We start from the raw sequence: 15,710 nt of genomic DNA, 5'->3' as shown, positions 1-15,710 counted from the left end.
AAGCGACTCTAGCAGTCCTATTTGAGAGAGAGCGGTTTTTTTGCCCGGAAAGGGGGGGGGGGGGGACACAGAGGAAAACGGAGCATTTTGAGTTCTCCCTGAATTAGACTTGTGTGGGGGAAAAAAAAAACACCGGAACGTGCGAGTCGGTTAGATTAATTTTTTGTAACTGGAGGATTTTTCCTTCAAAGATCGAAAGCTGAGGACAGAGAGGGTCTGTCTGTTAACGAACACTGGCCGCGGGACAAAAAATATTTTCTTTCTCTCTCCTTCCTTCTCCCTACATTTCTTTCCCTTCCTCTTTTTCTCTCTGAATCCCTTCCACTCGCATCCGAAAATAACGGGAGAGGACGCGTTGCAGGGGGACACGCCGCGGGGTAAGGGAGGGCGGGGTTCGCCAGGAACTGTAATTGACAATGTGATAGAAAATCGTGGAAAGAAAATGAAAGGCGAGAGGAAAAGCCCAGGAGCAGAGAGAAGGGGACAGCGGCAGGGTCTGCCCGGCGCCGCTGAGCAGCTGAGCCCCGGAGTTGGGGAGCGCATCGCCCCCGAGCCCCGGGAGTGGAGCGGGCGCTGCCGCCGTGCCCCGCACAATGGCCCCGCCGAGCTGCCGCTCCGGCGTCCCGGGCGGGCACGGCGGGAGGGGGGTGGCCCGGGCCCGGGAGGGGAGGCGGCGTGCGGGGGGGAGAGTCCCCGGCCAGTCTCCGGCCCGGGAAATCCACGCTGCCTTCTCCTTCCTTCCCTGCTTTCCTCCTTTATCTTTCTTTCTTTCTTTCTTTTCTTTCTTTCTTTTCTTTCTTTCTTCCTTTCTCCTCCTTCTTTCTCTCTCTCCTGTTCTTCTTTCGCTCTTTATCTTTTCTCTCTCATTCTCTTTCTCGTATTCTCCCCGTTCTTTCCTCCTCCTTTCCCTTTTTCTCCCTTTTCCTCTTCTTCTCTCTCTCCCTCACTTCTTGCTCCCCCCTCTCCACCCCCTGCCTTCACCTCCATCCATCTGTAGTGACTGGAGATTTTGCAGTGCGAGTGGCAAAGAATCCACGACTAACGGTGTGTTTCTGGTGTGCGTGGGTTGTTGTGTTTTTTTTATTTCTCTTTCCCCAGCAGGGCACGGGGGTGTGAACCAGCTCGGGGGGGTGTTTGTGAACGGCAGGCCCCTACCTGACGTGGTGAGACAAAGGATAGTGGAGCTGGCTCACCAGGGGGTGCGACCCTGTGACATTTCCCGGCAGCTGCGGGTCAGCCACGGTTGTGTCAGCAAGATCCTGGGCAGGTAAGGAAAGAGGCAGCTCCTTTTCCTCCCCTGGGACGGCAACGGTGCGTGTCCCCCCCCCCCCCGCTCCGGTGTGACCTCCCGCCCCTGCGGGCTCTCCCCGCCGCCTCCCCGGAGAAGCCCAGGCCCCGCGGCTGAGCAGGGCCCCCTCCCCTGGCCGCACCGAGATGCCCCTCCCGCCTACCCCCGCCCCGGCGGGGTCTGGAAACTCCTGGGAAGACAAACAATTTCCGAGGGGAGGGCGGGAGAGAGAAGGGACTGGGGTGGGGGTGAGGAGGTGGAGGGAGAAAAAACGAAAGAACGACAAAAAACCACCCAACAACAAAAAGATCCCCAACTCACAACAATCCGTGAGCGGCCTTAGCAAATACACGGGTAAATAAACAAACAACGGCGCAAATAAATAAATAAATACCCACGGTAACCGATGGCCGCCAAACGGGATGTGAAAGACCCCCGGAGGCAAGGCGGGGGCCGGCCTGGCGCCCCTGCGTGCAGCTGTGCCCGGGTCAGAGCTGCGGCACCGGCGGCGGGGGCTGCCTCGCACGGGCACCCGCTTCCGAGTGCCCGAGGGGGTCAAACGGCGCCCCCGCCCCCACCGGCGCCCCGAGAGCCCGCCGGGTGCTGCGAGCCCGCACTGCCGGTGTCCCCGGCCCGTCTCCGCGGTCGGGGGGCTTCGCCTGCGGCTGGCCGCACCGCGGCGGGGGCTGCCGTTTTGTTTCCTGATGCCCGGGCCTGGAACGAGCGTGTGCGTGTCAGGCGGGCAGCGGGGAGGCAGCGGCGAGCCCAGCGCCCCCGGCACCTCACACACACAAAAAGAGGGAAAAAAATAAAATAAGGCGGGGGGGGGGGGAGGAGAGCGGGAGCGAGCCCTGGAGAGGAGGAGAAGGAAGCCCCCAGCCCCAGCCCCGGGAGGCCGCGCCATGCGGCACTCGAGCCGCCGCGCACCGGCACCGCGCACTGGCGGGCCGGGGCCGGGGGCCGCTCCGGGGGGCAGCCGGGCACTCGGGGGCGGTGGGGCCGTTCCGAGCACGGCAGGTCACTGACCGTCCTTTGTGCAGGTATTACGAGACGGGGAGCATCAAGCCCGGCGTGATCGGCGGCTCCAAACCCAAAGTGGCGACCCCCAAAGTAGTGGATAAAATCGCCGAGTACAAGAGACAAAACCCGACAATGTTCGCCTGGGAGATCCGGGACAGGCTACTGGCCGAGGGCATCTGCGACAACGACACGGTCCCCAGCGTCTCCTCCATAAACAGGTAAGCGCAACCCCGCAGCCCCGCTCGCGTCCCCGTCGCCTCTTTATGGCCCCATAGTCCCCCCCGAACGGCGCGGCCGGCCCAGTCCTCCCTGGGTCAGGTCAGACCCAGCCTGCTCCTGCCCCCCGCCCGCAGCGGGACCCCGGCCCGGCCCGCCCCGCGGGGCTGCCCCGGGGCTGGCCGCTGCTCGCCGCGGGGCTGCAGCCTGCGCTGCCGCCCGGCCCGGGGCGGGCGCGCTGCGGCGGAGGCTGTAGGCTGCTCAGGCCGGCGGGGTGGCGGGCGGCGGGGCCGGGCTGTCCCCTGCCCCCCCCAGCACCCCCTGCCCGGGGGTACGCGGCCGCCGGCCTTGCCGGGGCGTCAGGGCTCCGAGCCGCCGAGCCGCCGCCGTGCCCGCAGCCCCGCGCCGCGTCGCGCCGCGCCGGGGGAGGCTCCCCTCGCCCCCCGGTCCCCTCCTCACCGCTAGCCCGAAGGAACGGCCCCACTTGCGGGGCGGCCCCTTCCCCGGCCGGGGAGCGCTGCGCCCTGCGACCCCCGCTCGGGCTGATCCCTGCCCTGGCCGCCGGCTGGGATCGATTCCGTAGTAGCGAAGGATCCCCCCATCTCCTCCCCCAGCTGCTAGGGCGCGACTCTTGTCGGCGGAGGGACTCAGGTCTCGGGTTTGAGGTGACAAAAATAACCGTATGACAGGCAAGGAAAAAGGATCGATGCAGGAGAAAAAGGCCGGTGATAGATGTGATCGAGTGCTGCCTGCGAGGCGCTCAGCCCGCTCACACGGCCGCGATCTGAGCGCGGCACACCCCGCACCCCGCGCTCCGTACCCCGCACCCGGCAGCGCGCAGCAGTCTTTGCATGCGGCAAAAGTAGTTCGCTGTTTTAGTGTAATGTACGTACAGATCCTGTGCCTATGCCCACAGACACACAACCTCTAGAGAGTGACACAGGGGTGTTGGCAGAGGTTACACACACAGCCACCAAACACCTTGCCGGCGGAGTAAGCACACATGACATTTTGCATGCAATCCCAAATATACAGTACTTCCCGCTCAAATAAACACACGTAGCATATATGTAAATACGCATGCAGGATTTCATAGTGTCTGCGCAGATAAAAACACACAAGTCAGTATATTGGCCCTTCTGATATATAACAAGTTTAGCTAGATTTTTTTTTTAAACCTGGTGTATTTATAGCAAGGGAAGCAAAAAATAAATAGCAAGGAAAATGCGGCGGTATTTTTTGTCTTGTGCTTTTCATGGCAGATTTATCAAAATATGTCTAATAACTCAGACTGTGTATTTCTAAATCTGGCATCCTATATAAATGGGTTTTAATATTTTGCAAATGATATGGAATTATCCCAAATCATCTTGAAAACAGCAGGTAGAATTAGCTAGTGGAATGTACCTTGGCTAAGAAAGATTCCCTCAGACACACTGTCTCTGTAATATACTGCTAGGCTACCCTAGGAAATTATCCCTGTGTGTGCCATCTGTATTAAAATGGTTATTAAGTTATGAACAGGGTAACATAATACTGATCGGCTAATTATACACCCTCCTAAAAAACCTCCAGGTCTCTGTTACTCTCTCAGTCAGGTATTGAAATAATAACAGTTTGACATTCAGACACCTTACAAAGGCAGCTGTGGAAGGACAGCCGGCTATCCCTGGGAGGAATTAAGCTGGTGGTACAGAAGTCCAGAGGAACGGCTGCGGGCTCTTGGAGGAATAGCCTAGACGGACCCGACACACTTGTATGCCCCGGTTAGCTCAGGGGATGTCAGCGTCCAAATGCCACTGAGGCCTCAGCCCCTCCTGCTGGACCTGCCGCCTGGTGTTGGGGCGCGATGTCCCAGGCAGAAGGCAGAGCGCCAGGTTTTGTTCCCATCTTTGCCACCAGTTTGCGGCAAGGCTTTGGGTGTTTTGCACCTCAGTTTCCCCACCATGGAAATGGAAAGTGATCCTTCTCAGAAGGCAATGGGAACAGATGTCAGTTAGATTGCGCTTATAAAATGCTTTGAGAAGGACAAGTGCTTTGTAGCCTCTAAGTATTATTATACTAAAAAGGCTCAGCTGTGACCCACCATGTTTGATTCATACTGTGATGGCATTTGATGTCTAGTCAGCAAGGTACAAGAGCATTTTGGTTTCACACAGTTCAGTCTTTCCCCATTCCTTTTAAATGTTCAGGCCTGACTTCCCATTGTTCACTGTTGTATGAGGCTCCCTAAAACCCACACCTGTGAGGAGGTGAGCCCATCGCACCACAGGACATAAAATTTGCAGGTCTGTGCTAGGCAAGAACAGGAGAGTGAACTGGGAAAAACTGCAGCTGAATGGGAAATAGTATGTAAGGGCCCAATCCTGGTGCCATGGAGAGTAGCTTAAGCTTCATCACTCCAGTGACTTTTGTGACTCCAGCTCACAAAACTCACAAAATGTAAAGATGGGACTAAGTTCACAATTTAAAGACACATTTTCCTTTCTCCCATTGCCAAAATACATGTGTAGAATCGGGTCAATCCTTTGTAACAGCACATCCCTTACCTGTGGTGCAATCACAAATCGGAATGAATCTAACACTCCGAGTCTCTGAGCACCTTCAGATAGATGACAATTTTAAAAGTTAACCTTCTAGAAATACCTGGCACCTTATTTTTGCAAAATGTTTTTTTTTCCAAAGCAAAATCTGCATTGGCTCAGTGTCCAGAACTGTTAGAGCTACATCCACGAGCGCTTTAGTATCTTGAGACTATATGCGAGGCATTTACTGAAACAGAAGTTACCTAGGTCCCTGGATAGGCTGTGAGTAGTGCACTTAAAAACAGAGATCTCCTTGTACATGGAAAAAAATTACTTTTGGTTATTACAAGATTTTTCTGAAAATGTATTAATTACATTGTCTTTCCTTTCTTTCTGGGGATTAGTCTAACATTAACAAAGGCTTTTGGGTGAGAGACTACAAAGCAATGCAGTTTCAGTTCAATTTTAAAAGTCTCCCTTAAACATTTAAAAAATCTGTTTTCCATGATACCTGAATTCTCCGTGCCTACATTGCACTGATCTTTCAGTATTGCACTGAGAGTATCAGGATGCATTTGGGGCGACGTGTGTTGAGATTTATCAGAAACTTGTTCATACCAAACTCATGCAGATACAAACTCGGGTGAAAATCATGACTTAACTACCCTGTCAAGATTCAGGAAAAATATTAAAGTCTTCTGCTATGCAGTAATTTTCCTTTAATTATGGCAAAAAAGTCTAGAGCGTATACTAGTTAATAAGCAAGCACACCAGAACTGACAGGATCAAGACAGAGCAGTTATCTCTGCCGTGGGAGCCTTCCTGTTTCTGCTTCACACATTAGGTACTATACGGTATAAACCTATTGTGTATGTGTAGATACACACACACATACACACAAACATATATATATACATGCATATATGTAAACACACACACTTAGACACAGCGCACGTAACTGAGAAGCAGGCAAGTGATTAAGAAGCTCTTATTTCTTTGGTAAGCAATTAATGCTTACTTCAAATCACTCGAGCACCTTGCTTCTTGAGCACCCTGCCAGCCTGAACTTTTCCATCTATCATATGATGACAAACGAGTTACCTTTGGTCACTTTGGGTTAGAATATTTTGACCAGACTTAGGCACTGCTGTAAGCCTTGTGGCGGTCTCCTAAGTGTGAACTTGGAGGCAGATATTAATGAGAAATTTTCCTTTGTTTTGCGGCATGTACAGTTAGCCTCAGAACACAGGTTTCATGAGATAATGATCACCCTAGAATCTGAATTACACAGTGTACTTCAGTAGGAACAGGATGGAGCACATCACGGACACACGTTCACAGTGATGCAGCAAGTGATGCAATGGGCACCGTAGTTTATGCGTTATTTTCTGCTTCTGTTAAATTAGTGAATTCCTTACAGGAATTCCTTACAGGTCCAGAAAGGCAAAGCAAAACAACTCCCCCCACAATCTGTTCCTCTCTCCCAGCTCTCTTGCAGCTGGGTTCAGGATTAGGGACTCCCCCTTAGCCCTTAGCCAGGGAATGCTGAATCCGAAGCATTACGGAGTTCCGTCAGCCTTCTGGATATGCCTTGGACCCTGAGCTCCTGAGAGCAGACCTAACTAATACCCCATGGCAGAGAACAGAGTTTAGCAGACATATTATCTCAGTCAAGCCATTAGATGTTTTTTCAGTCGTCTCTTAGGTATTGGGTAGATGTTAATTCCCAGTGTTAAGCGTTTGGTTTGGGGAGATGTCTCTTGTTTCATTATACAACAATTGGCTAATAATTCCTAGTTAAAGTTTCCAATAATGATGCGCTTTTTAAAAACACATATGGAAAGACACAGACATTGATTCAGGTTATAATGACCAGTGAAATACATGCGTACACTGAAATATTATTGAGCATGTGGCCAATTTCAGTGGCTGTGGGCAGGCCTGTAGTTTAGACCAAAGAATGGCATATTAGGAGATCAGATTTCTCTTACCAGTTCTTCCATTAACTTCCCAGTTGATCTGGGGCAGGTCACACGGACTCCTTATGAGGCTGCTTTGCCATCTGTAAAATGAAAATAACAGTATTTAGCTACCTTTCTAAAACTCATTGTGACCCTTCACTGAAAATGCCCATGGAGTTACACGCGTAACGAGAAAAGGTTCAAAACTGAAGCTAGGTTGTTTTACACCAGCTGAGGCTTTAGCCCACGCAAGGGAGACAGAATTGAACAGAATCTTGATTGAGGTAAACGTAACATCTCAAGACAAACAACCGAGTCTGGCAAAAGGCAGGTGTATTAGGGCAGGGGCTGTGTCATATGCGGAAGAAATCAATGTTATGCAAGCTGAGCTTTCTGAGTCACTCTCGCTGGCCTCGCTTGAGAATTTCCCCAAAGGACACCCTGGACAAAGTCATTGGTGGATCTCTCCTGCCTTTCCCACCAAACAAATCTGGAATCCTTGGAGGACAGGTAATAAGTCTAGGGAGATGCTGGAAGAGTACAGAGTATCTCTATAGTGGCAGTTTGTTCATAGTGACCAAAAGCAGCAACCACTGCATGGCCTGCAGTGAACACGGGAGAAATTGCAGTTTTAACCAGCAGGTGTGTGTGTGTGTGTCACACAAACCTCTCACCACCACCAGTATTTAGTAGCCACAAGTCAGTTTTCTCAATAGAGAGGGCAAGGATTAGACTGGCCATGTAGATGGGATTAGCCTCCGACTGGCAGTGTGTTGGCGCAAGGCAGGGGTGAAGGAAGCTTGCCTGGCAGTACCTGACAGAGCTCACCAGCTCTCATAAGCTGGCACTTCTTAGGGCGCACAGAAGGAGCTCGGGATCCTAGCAGGCATCCTCTCCCTTGGTGGACGCCGAGCCTCAGGTTTCCATGGGATTTCCTGCATCAGGGCATGCCCTCAAGGCAGAAGACTTCTTACGGCCAACTGCTTTCAGCTGAGCAAAGGAAGCGATTGGGTCACACAGGGCTTCATTACAGGGAATATACTCCTTTAAATTCAGATTCTTTTCCATCAGACACAAACCTGGTATTATCTTCTTTTTATCATTGCAAATAAAGGACAGGCTCATAAAGCAGAGGTTACAGACAATGTTACTGCAGCTGAAAGAGTAAATGAATGCTCATAGCATTTCTCTTTGTCTTATTCCTCATATCTGGCCACTGGAATGTTGTATGGTGGGAACCACAATAAGCTAGCCGCATTTTTTCTAATTTTCATATTGCGGAGATATTAGCTCAACAGAGGTGGTTTAGCAAGTAAAACTGATTGTGCCTGGGAAGTTTTCAGCTCCCTGTTTTGTGAATCTTGAAGTTCAGAACCACATCGGTCCCTTTATCACCTAAAAATCCCTGCCCTTCCTTTTTGTATAGATGTACAGAAAGCCTGATTTTTTGTTGGAAGTTTTTTCAAGTTTTTGCATCTAGTGAAAGATTGCTACATTCTGCCATAGAGGTAGCTGCATTTCAGTGCTGGGTGAGTGAGTCCTATGGAGCTAAACCTCATTTACCAGAATCACTATTATGTGAAAAAACTCATTTGACTTTGGGAGAAAAGAGGAGAAAATATAAGTAGCTTGGCCAAGCAATGACGAAGTGGTGAGAACAATACAGTGATCTGAAGGGCACAGTCCCTCCAACAGAAAAGGAATTATTCACATTTAAACAAAGCAGTATAGCCAGGAACGAAGGGAGGCAAACAAGAAAGGAGACATTTAAATGGTAGCAGAAGGTATCGCCTGATAGGGAGGTCCATTAAGTTGTGGAATTGCATCCTATAGGAATTCCTGATTTCTTGGAATGTATATAACTAGACAGCGTTAATAACAAGCAAACACAGAATAACAAATAATCTTGTGTTGGCTAAAGAGATAGATAATGCTCTAGCAGGCCAGCTGGACCCTTTATGATATGATGACATGCTGCATACAAAACAAAGTCGTGTTTTCAGCCGTATATCAAATATCCCAGAAAACCCGTCTCTGATCCTAAAGCCCGTTCAAACAAAAGATTTCCATACTACCTGAATAAAAAGATACGACTTCAAAACTGTCGAATAAGGCTGAGATTCACTTAGATTCCATGGTCTTTAATTAAGGCATGTTGAAATGCAAATGGAGTTTAGGCTTTCTACTTACAATCAGCAAAATATTTAGGGATCCCACTTAATGAAAAGGTAGAGACTTCCAAAAGCATTTGTTATTGGCCTGACATGCGTGCAGCTAACTAAGGCTTTAGGAAATCCCATCTGTGTGTAGATGGCTCTGGTGATGATTAGAAAGGTTTGAGTTTTTCTCCCAAACAATCATTCTTTAAACTGAGAGCTAATGGGAATGAGGACTTTTCCACTGCAATCCCAGTTAATCTATTGGAGCCTATACATGCATGGCCGTATTTACCAGTCCCAACTGTTTAAAAATGCACAGCCTAAACCATGCAGTTGGCATAAAAATCATGAGTATGTGTAATACAACATGGGGATGGTTTTACTTGTTTTCTCTTTTCTACCCTATATTTTAAATGGATTTGGGTATCTGACTCCCATTAAACAACTTTAAAAACACCTTTGGAGAGCCAACAGGCCCCTGTACAAGTGCCCGCAAGCATTGGAAGCACACTTTATTAAATGAGAACTGAAATTCTCATGCTATCACTTGACTAGAGGAGCTGGAAAACCCACAACAAACACCGTTAGGCTTGTGATGAAATACTAGACAGTATGATATTCAGTGCTAGCCTCCAATTTTCTCTAGTGCCAGTAACTGAGAGCTGATTTTGTAGCACTTATATGGCTATCTACCCAGCTGAAAATCACAAATCTAATCACTTGGTTTCCAAACTCCTCAGAGTGCACTTACAAATATTCATTTCCAATCAATTTGCACCTGCTAATATTTCTCAACGCTCACATGCGATGACAGAGTCAGAAGCAATGCCGGTTCTTACTGTTTCTATTGCAATGGCATAAAGAGGCTCTGTGCATAGATCACAGCCCACCGCCCACCATCCAAAACAGGCACAGCGTAAACAGGAATTTCTTTCGAGAGGTTCTTTTAGAAAATCAGTATATACACACGTCTGTCTTTACACCCTCCCCTTAGCTTTGACGAGGCTTGTAATTCAGACAGTCCTCAAGGTTTCAGGGATCCTGAAACAAACATCTTTGTTATAGGAAATAAGATATCTGGCCACGGCTCACCCACCGAGCCTGAGTCTAGGTAAAAAGGCAGAGCAAAACTGGAGAGTCCTCTTCTTCAGGCTCACAGCTGATGAGACGGAGGCTGAGCACTAGCTAGGCTGCAACTGCCTCCCCCTCTTCCCTGATAAGTAGGCATATAAATAAATAAATAAACGGCATCCTAACTGCACTGAGAACTCAATAAAACAATCACATCAAATATGAGGAGGTATAAATCTCATGTCTGCACAGGTAACCCACTCAATTGCTTTTATTATGGCTCAGCCTGACTCCATTTATTACCATCCGTGGTCTGGGTGAAGGATGTTTGCATGGAGGGTGGTCTCCTGGTGAAATCCTATCCCTGGAGCAGTGACAATCAACCCATACAGAGGTGGATTTTGGTGGGGAGACCAAAGGCAGATCCATCTGTCTGCATGAAAACCAATCAATAACCCTGTAACTAGACCCCTTGTCACTGGGAAATGGACAACAATAGTTCAATCCTGGAGCCATAGGAGAAGAATAGCTGTGGTTGGGGTGTGAGGAATGACAGGATGTATGCATGAAGTGTTTGAGACATACGGACAGAGTATGTCTGTCCATACAGATACTGAGGAGAAATGACAGGATAGGCGGAGAGCAGCGAGTACATTTATATATATATTTTTTTTTATATATATATGTAAGGCAAATTTGAAACGCTGATGTGTTCAAAGGTGGGTATGGCAAAGCAAAAAGCAGAGTTATACTGTGTTTTTTTACAGGACATTTATATGGGGACTGTGAGTGTGATGCAGGTACCTTTGGTGGCACGCACCTGCTGGTTGGATACTACCTATGAGTATATTGGCATACGGCAGGGAACATGGATCTCTGGGCAGGCACACAGTCAGGGACACAAAATGCTGGTAGGCTAAAGGAAGCATATGCGGGAGTTTGATGTGGCCGGGGAAGGATATTCCTTTGTCCTCTGTCTGGCTTGGGATTTATGTGTGTACTAGTTTTGACAGAGAGGAGGAAGAGTGATGTGCCTAAAGCCTGAGCTAACGGACTGTGAGTTCACAGATATGCTTCCCAGAAAATACTACGTATGAAACATTTACCCAAACCTCACTGTTAAATGAGGAAGGGAAATTCTGGAGGCTTATTTCTGCCTGTACGAAACACAGAAATAGGACATTTCTTGCTGCTGTCATTCCCTAGCTCTGCAGTTCCTGTAGTGTTTCTAAAATCTGCAGAGTGTATTGTTCCCCAGGCTTCTAGCAACTCCCCCAACACAGGCACACATGCATACGCACACAGATATGCTGGAGTTGGCCTCTATTAATTGTCCTCTCTTGGGGGCCAATTTAGTTTTTATTCCTTCGGCTCCATTTTGAACAGTTCCTCCTCTGCCAAGGTAGGCACGCTCCCCTCTCGGCAGGGTCCAAGGCACAGGGTTAAATGTCCATCTCTGGTTGGGAGGCAAATTGCATCAAGAATAGCAATCAGCTCTGCCCAAAATGCCCATCACTGTATTGCAGTTCAGAGGGGAGGTATCCATATTTTTCAAGGCAGATTGATGTCTGTTCGTTAATTTACAAAAGGAAAAGCAGAGACTGTGACCAATTGACAGGGTCACAGAAGAAACCCTCACGTATCTGTCAGACAGGATACCCTCTAGTTTCAGGGTAGTTTGGATGGTTCTGGCAACAATAATAGTACCCATTTCTTTGGTCAGGAAGGGTTAATATACCGGCCCTTTGACTCTTGAACTAGTCCTCATTTTCTTCAAGCTGGGCTGAGATACAGGGCAATGTCGTTACTCGGCTGCCCATTTTCAAGCTCTCACTTTAAAATTGTAATGGAGTCTTTGGGCACTAACATTTGGGCACTTCCTAAAGGGACTGTTGCCTTTCAACATACTCGTGTTTCTCTAAAAATTCTTTTAAGAACAATTTTTGGTCACTACCTTTAAAAAGGAAGACCACAGCACCATGTAGCTATGTAATAGTGCTTGCTGTTAATATTCGCCTACGTTTAAGACCTTTCTTGGTTGTCTAAATTTAGACTCTCGAGCTTGAAAAATTACACATTTATACATAAATTATACATGCACAAAAATACATATACACTTATTTATAAAATCAATATGGAAGACAGAAGGTGTAGAAAGGAAGAGGAAAGGAAGGAATAGTATTTCTGAAGAAAAAGACATCATGTTTGCATACTGAGCACATAGGGGAAGGGTATTTCTGGGACATGCTATGTACAAATGGGCCAAGGCTGTGCAAGCAGAAGTAGAGTGGAAAATGTGCAATGTCACAAATTCCCTCTCCCTGTGGAACAAACAGTAAATTTAGAGTTTTAAAGAGCCAATGTTTGTGGTGCTGTCTCTGGCAGACAGACGGCCACAACACAAAGCTCCCACAGCAGGTGGAGAGCACAGCTGGGTGGGGTTGGTGGAGGAAAAGGCAAGAGATAAGGATGGAGTGAAAGGCTAAGGCAGATGTGACTTGGATTGGGTCAAAACCAGACCTGCTGTAGTTTCAGAGAAGGCAGTCTTGGCCACTGGGCCAAACAAGATGCAGAGTCACCCAGTACCGGCATCCAACACCCTTACGTGGCTTTAACAGTTTCAGGCTACGTGTGTGCCTGAGTGGGGAGTCTGTGTGTATGGAGGCAACCAGGATGGGGACAGAGTAAGTGTATCTGGCTGTGTATTCCTGTGAGGTGCGCAAGCTGGAGAGCAGGGAGGAGCTGCATGGGTGAGTTTGTGTGCTTGCACGTGAGACAGCATGTGTAAATTGTAAAAAGATGACTGCTGTGATTCTAACCCCCTTTTGAGGATTACATGAATTTTTGTGACCTGCAAATGTTTTACGAAAAATACATGCCTATGGGTGACCCCCCATCCCCATGGGTCTTGGTGTCCAGCAGATGAAACTGGCAGGGCTGGTGGCACAGGGAGACATGAAATGAAGGGAGTATGGCCCATTTCAGGAATTGCCCCTGGCCCAGTGAAAGGCAGGAGATAAAGCGATCCTAGGGAACAGTCTTTAGAAGACTGCAACAGGAAGGTGCCTGCCCTGTAAATGAGGCCTTTGTACTGCTCAGAGCACCACCTTTCCAAAACGAAAGCACCTTCTGCACCATTTGAATGTGCTCCTAGATCATTCTGTGCACGGTGAGGTAATCTGATCATGGAAACCTGGGTGCATTTGTGCAGATAGACCGCCGAGTCTCTATTGTTCCACCAGACAATCTTCTCTGTAATGGATATTTGGGTGAGACATGCCCTATACCCCATGACATGTGTACAAGGAGGAGCGTGGGCATATCACTAGGGCAACATGTCCAGCTGGGAGTATAGACTTATAGCCAGTAGGTATTACTGGTCTGCGTGAGAACTAAGAATAGTCTTAGCCATGGAAACAACGTCATAATCCTGCAGTTACACACAGGGAGTCGTAGGGGCAAGAAAAGGCGTGGTAATACGCATCTTGGGAAGCCCATCTGGTTTCATGGGGCTCTGCACAGGATGCTGTGTGACTGCTTCCCATGGCAAGGCAGCCATGTGAACGCACTGATGAACCGTGGCTGTGAACAAATGCACGGGGGGGGGTCCTAGCAGTGCTCACTTCTTTGTCAGGAGTCCTTTTGGGCAGACCTGGGCATAAGGTGCTATGGCAGCCAGACCACCAACGTGCTGAGGAGAACGCAGGAGAACGCAGCGGGCAAGATGGGCAGTGCCAGTTACACAAGTGCGTGCGAGTGTGCGTACAGCAGAGTGGCGTCTGCTGAGGCGTGTGACCGCAGAAGGCGTATGGCAGGGCAGATACATGTATACATGGAGATGTCATGTACAAATGTGGGGACACGTGCCTGCTGGGGGTGCCTTGTGCATCTGAGGGTACAAGGGGCGCCTAAGGCACAATGTATTTGTCAGGGAGTGGATCTGTGCTAGTTTGTCGATAGGTGATGCAAGAAGGGGATACCTGGGGATAGTGGGGGCAGAGGCGGTTATGCTAAAGGAGATATTTCTAATGATAGCCATAGTTTAATGCACTGGACTCTGCCCTCCTCTCCTCTCCCCTCCCCTCACACTCTTCTCCTCATTACCCAGGTTATCTTGTTTGGGTTAAGAGGCCAATTTCAACAGACTATAATTGAAGAGTGAAGAGAATCTGATAAGATAAGGAAGGGACATCATTCCTCAAGGGATCAATAGAGGTTTCATGTTCCTCCTTCCCCTGCTGTGTCCCTAACACGCTAACACTCTGTGTCCGTGGGCCTGGTTTATTTGCTTTGCTTGTCTGCAAGCCCGGAAAGGAAGCGTGGGAGAGGGGTGGGGGGTGGCTGTAGCCCCTGTCTGTCACACAGACAGAGCAGAGGAGGGGGCATAAGAAAGGGACAATGGAGAAGTCGGAGGCAATAGGAGCCAGGAGGAGGCAGGGAGGTGTCAAGCCTGATGCCCTCCTGGCTCTGGCAGGGGCACGGCTTGCAAGGGAGGTGTTCACCTTTGGCCTTTTATCTCAGCGGTGTGTGCTGCAAGGGAAGGATACTGATAAGTTGTCTAGATTTAGACTTGCTTTTCCTAGTGTCCCCACGCAGACAAACTCAAAGCTTTTTATAAGTACTCAGGGGGCAACCTCTCAGGGCCCCTCAGGGTGAGGGAGGAATAATTACCCCTACCACAAGGAGGGCTGGTAGCTGCTCCTGATTAGGTTTATGTTAGGATCCGAGGCTCAGGCTTGATGGCCTCAGTATCTCACAAGCCATTCTTAGCAGTTTTTTGGACCAAGCCAGCATAAGCAGATCCTCCTAAGAAACGTGGAGTTGCCTCAGCAGTGGATACAGGTCCCCTCAGGGCAGGGCTGCCAGGGCTCCTGCACCCCTGGGCAGGAAGGTGCCCTTGCACAAGCCGCATGAGACCCATGTGCACCGGCAGCCGGGGCAGCCAGGGCAGTGCAGGGCAGTGCCTCCAGGAGACCCAGCCTCTCGCATCAGGTGAGCACTGTGGGCGCTCCCCCATCCTCATGACCAGTGTAGGGATGCTCGGGCACGGGGAGGCAAGCGGAGAGGTCAGCACAGTGCAGGAATCGATCCAGATCCCATACACCAGGGCCGGGCAAGTTTCTGGAGAGCTTGAGACACGGAGGGGTCTGGGGCTGAGATATCTTCTTCCAGCTGATTTCTCTTTTATTTTTAACACCCAGAGAAACAGATGCTGAGAGCAAGTCAGTCATGCAGTGAGCATGTGGCAGAGTTGGGAATACAACCCAGATCCCCTGACTCCCAACCTCAGGCTTTAACCACTAGACCATGCTTCCCTCTAAGCCACCTTGAACTTTCCTCGGTGAGGATGGGGGCTACTAAGCCTCTGTGGGCTGCAGTTTACCAAGCTGTCAGGAGTGTGCTCACTGGACCGCCTCACCAGAGACAGCCTTCCTCACGCATGCTAAAAAAGTTGAAAAGAAATTCATTT

General features: G+C 49.4%; 1 protein-coding gene across 1 annotated transcript in view; it reads left to right on the top strand.

Moving 5' to 3' along the window:
- The first annotated feature begins 833 nt into the window (after positions 1-833).
- PAX2 (paired box 2) overlaps positions 834-15,710 on the top strand; it is an 84,065-nt gene continuing 69,188 nt past the window's right edge. Inside the window, exons 1-2 of the mRNA XM_055720799.1 lie at positions 834-1,267; positions 2,329-2,526. Coding sequence (XP_055576774.1) covers positions 2,441-2,526 — 86 coding nt within the window. The 5' untranslated portion in view covers positions 834-1,267; positions 2,329-2,440. The remainder of the gene's footprint in view (positions 1,268-2,328; positions 2,527-15,710) is intronic.

The sequence above is a fragment of the Falco cherrug genome, chromosome 9, assembly GCF_023634085.1.
Source record: "Falco cherrug isolate bFalChe1 chromosome 9, bFalChe1.pri, whole genome shotgun sequence".
Lineage (NCBI taxonomy): Eukaryota > Metazoa > Chordata > Aves > Falconiformes > Falconidae > Falco > Falco cherrug.
The sequence above is the reverse complement of the archived record's forward strand: the minus strand, read 5'-3'. Positions and strand labels throughout refer to the sequence as shown.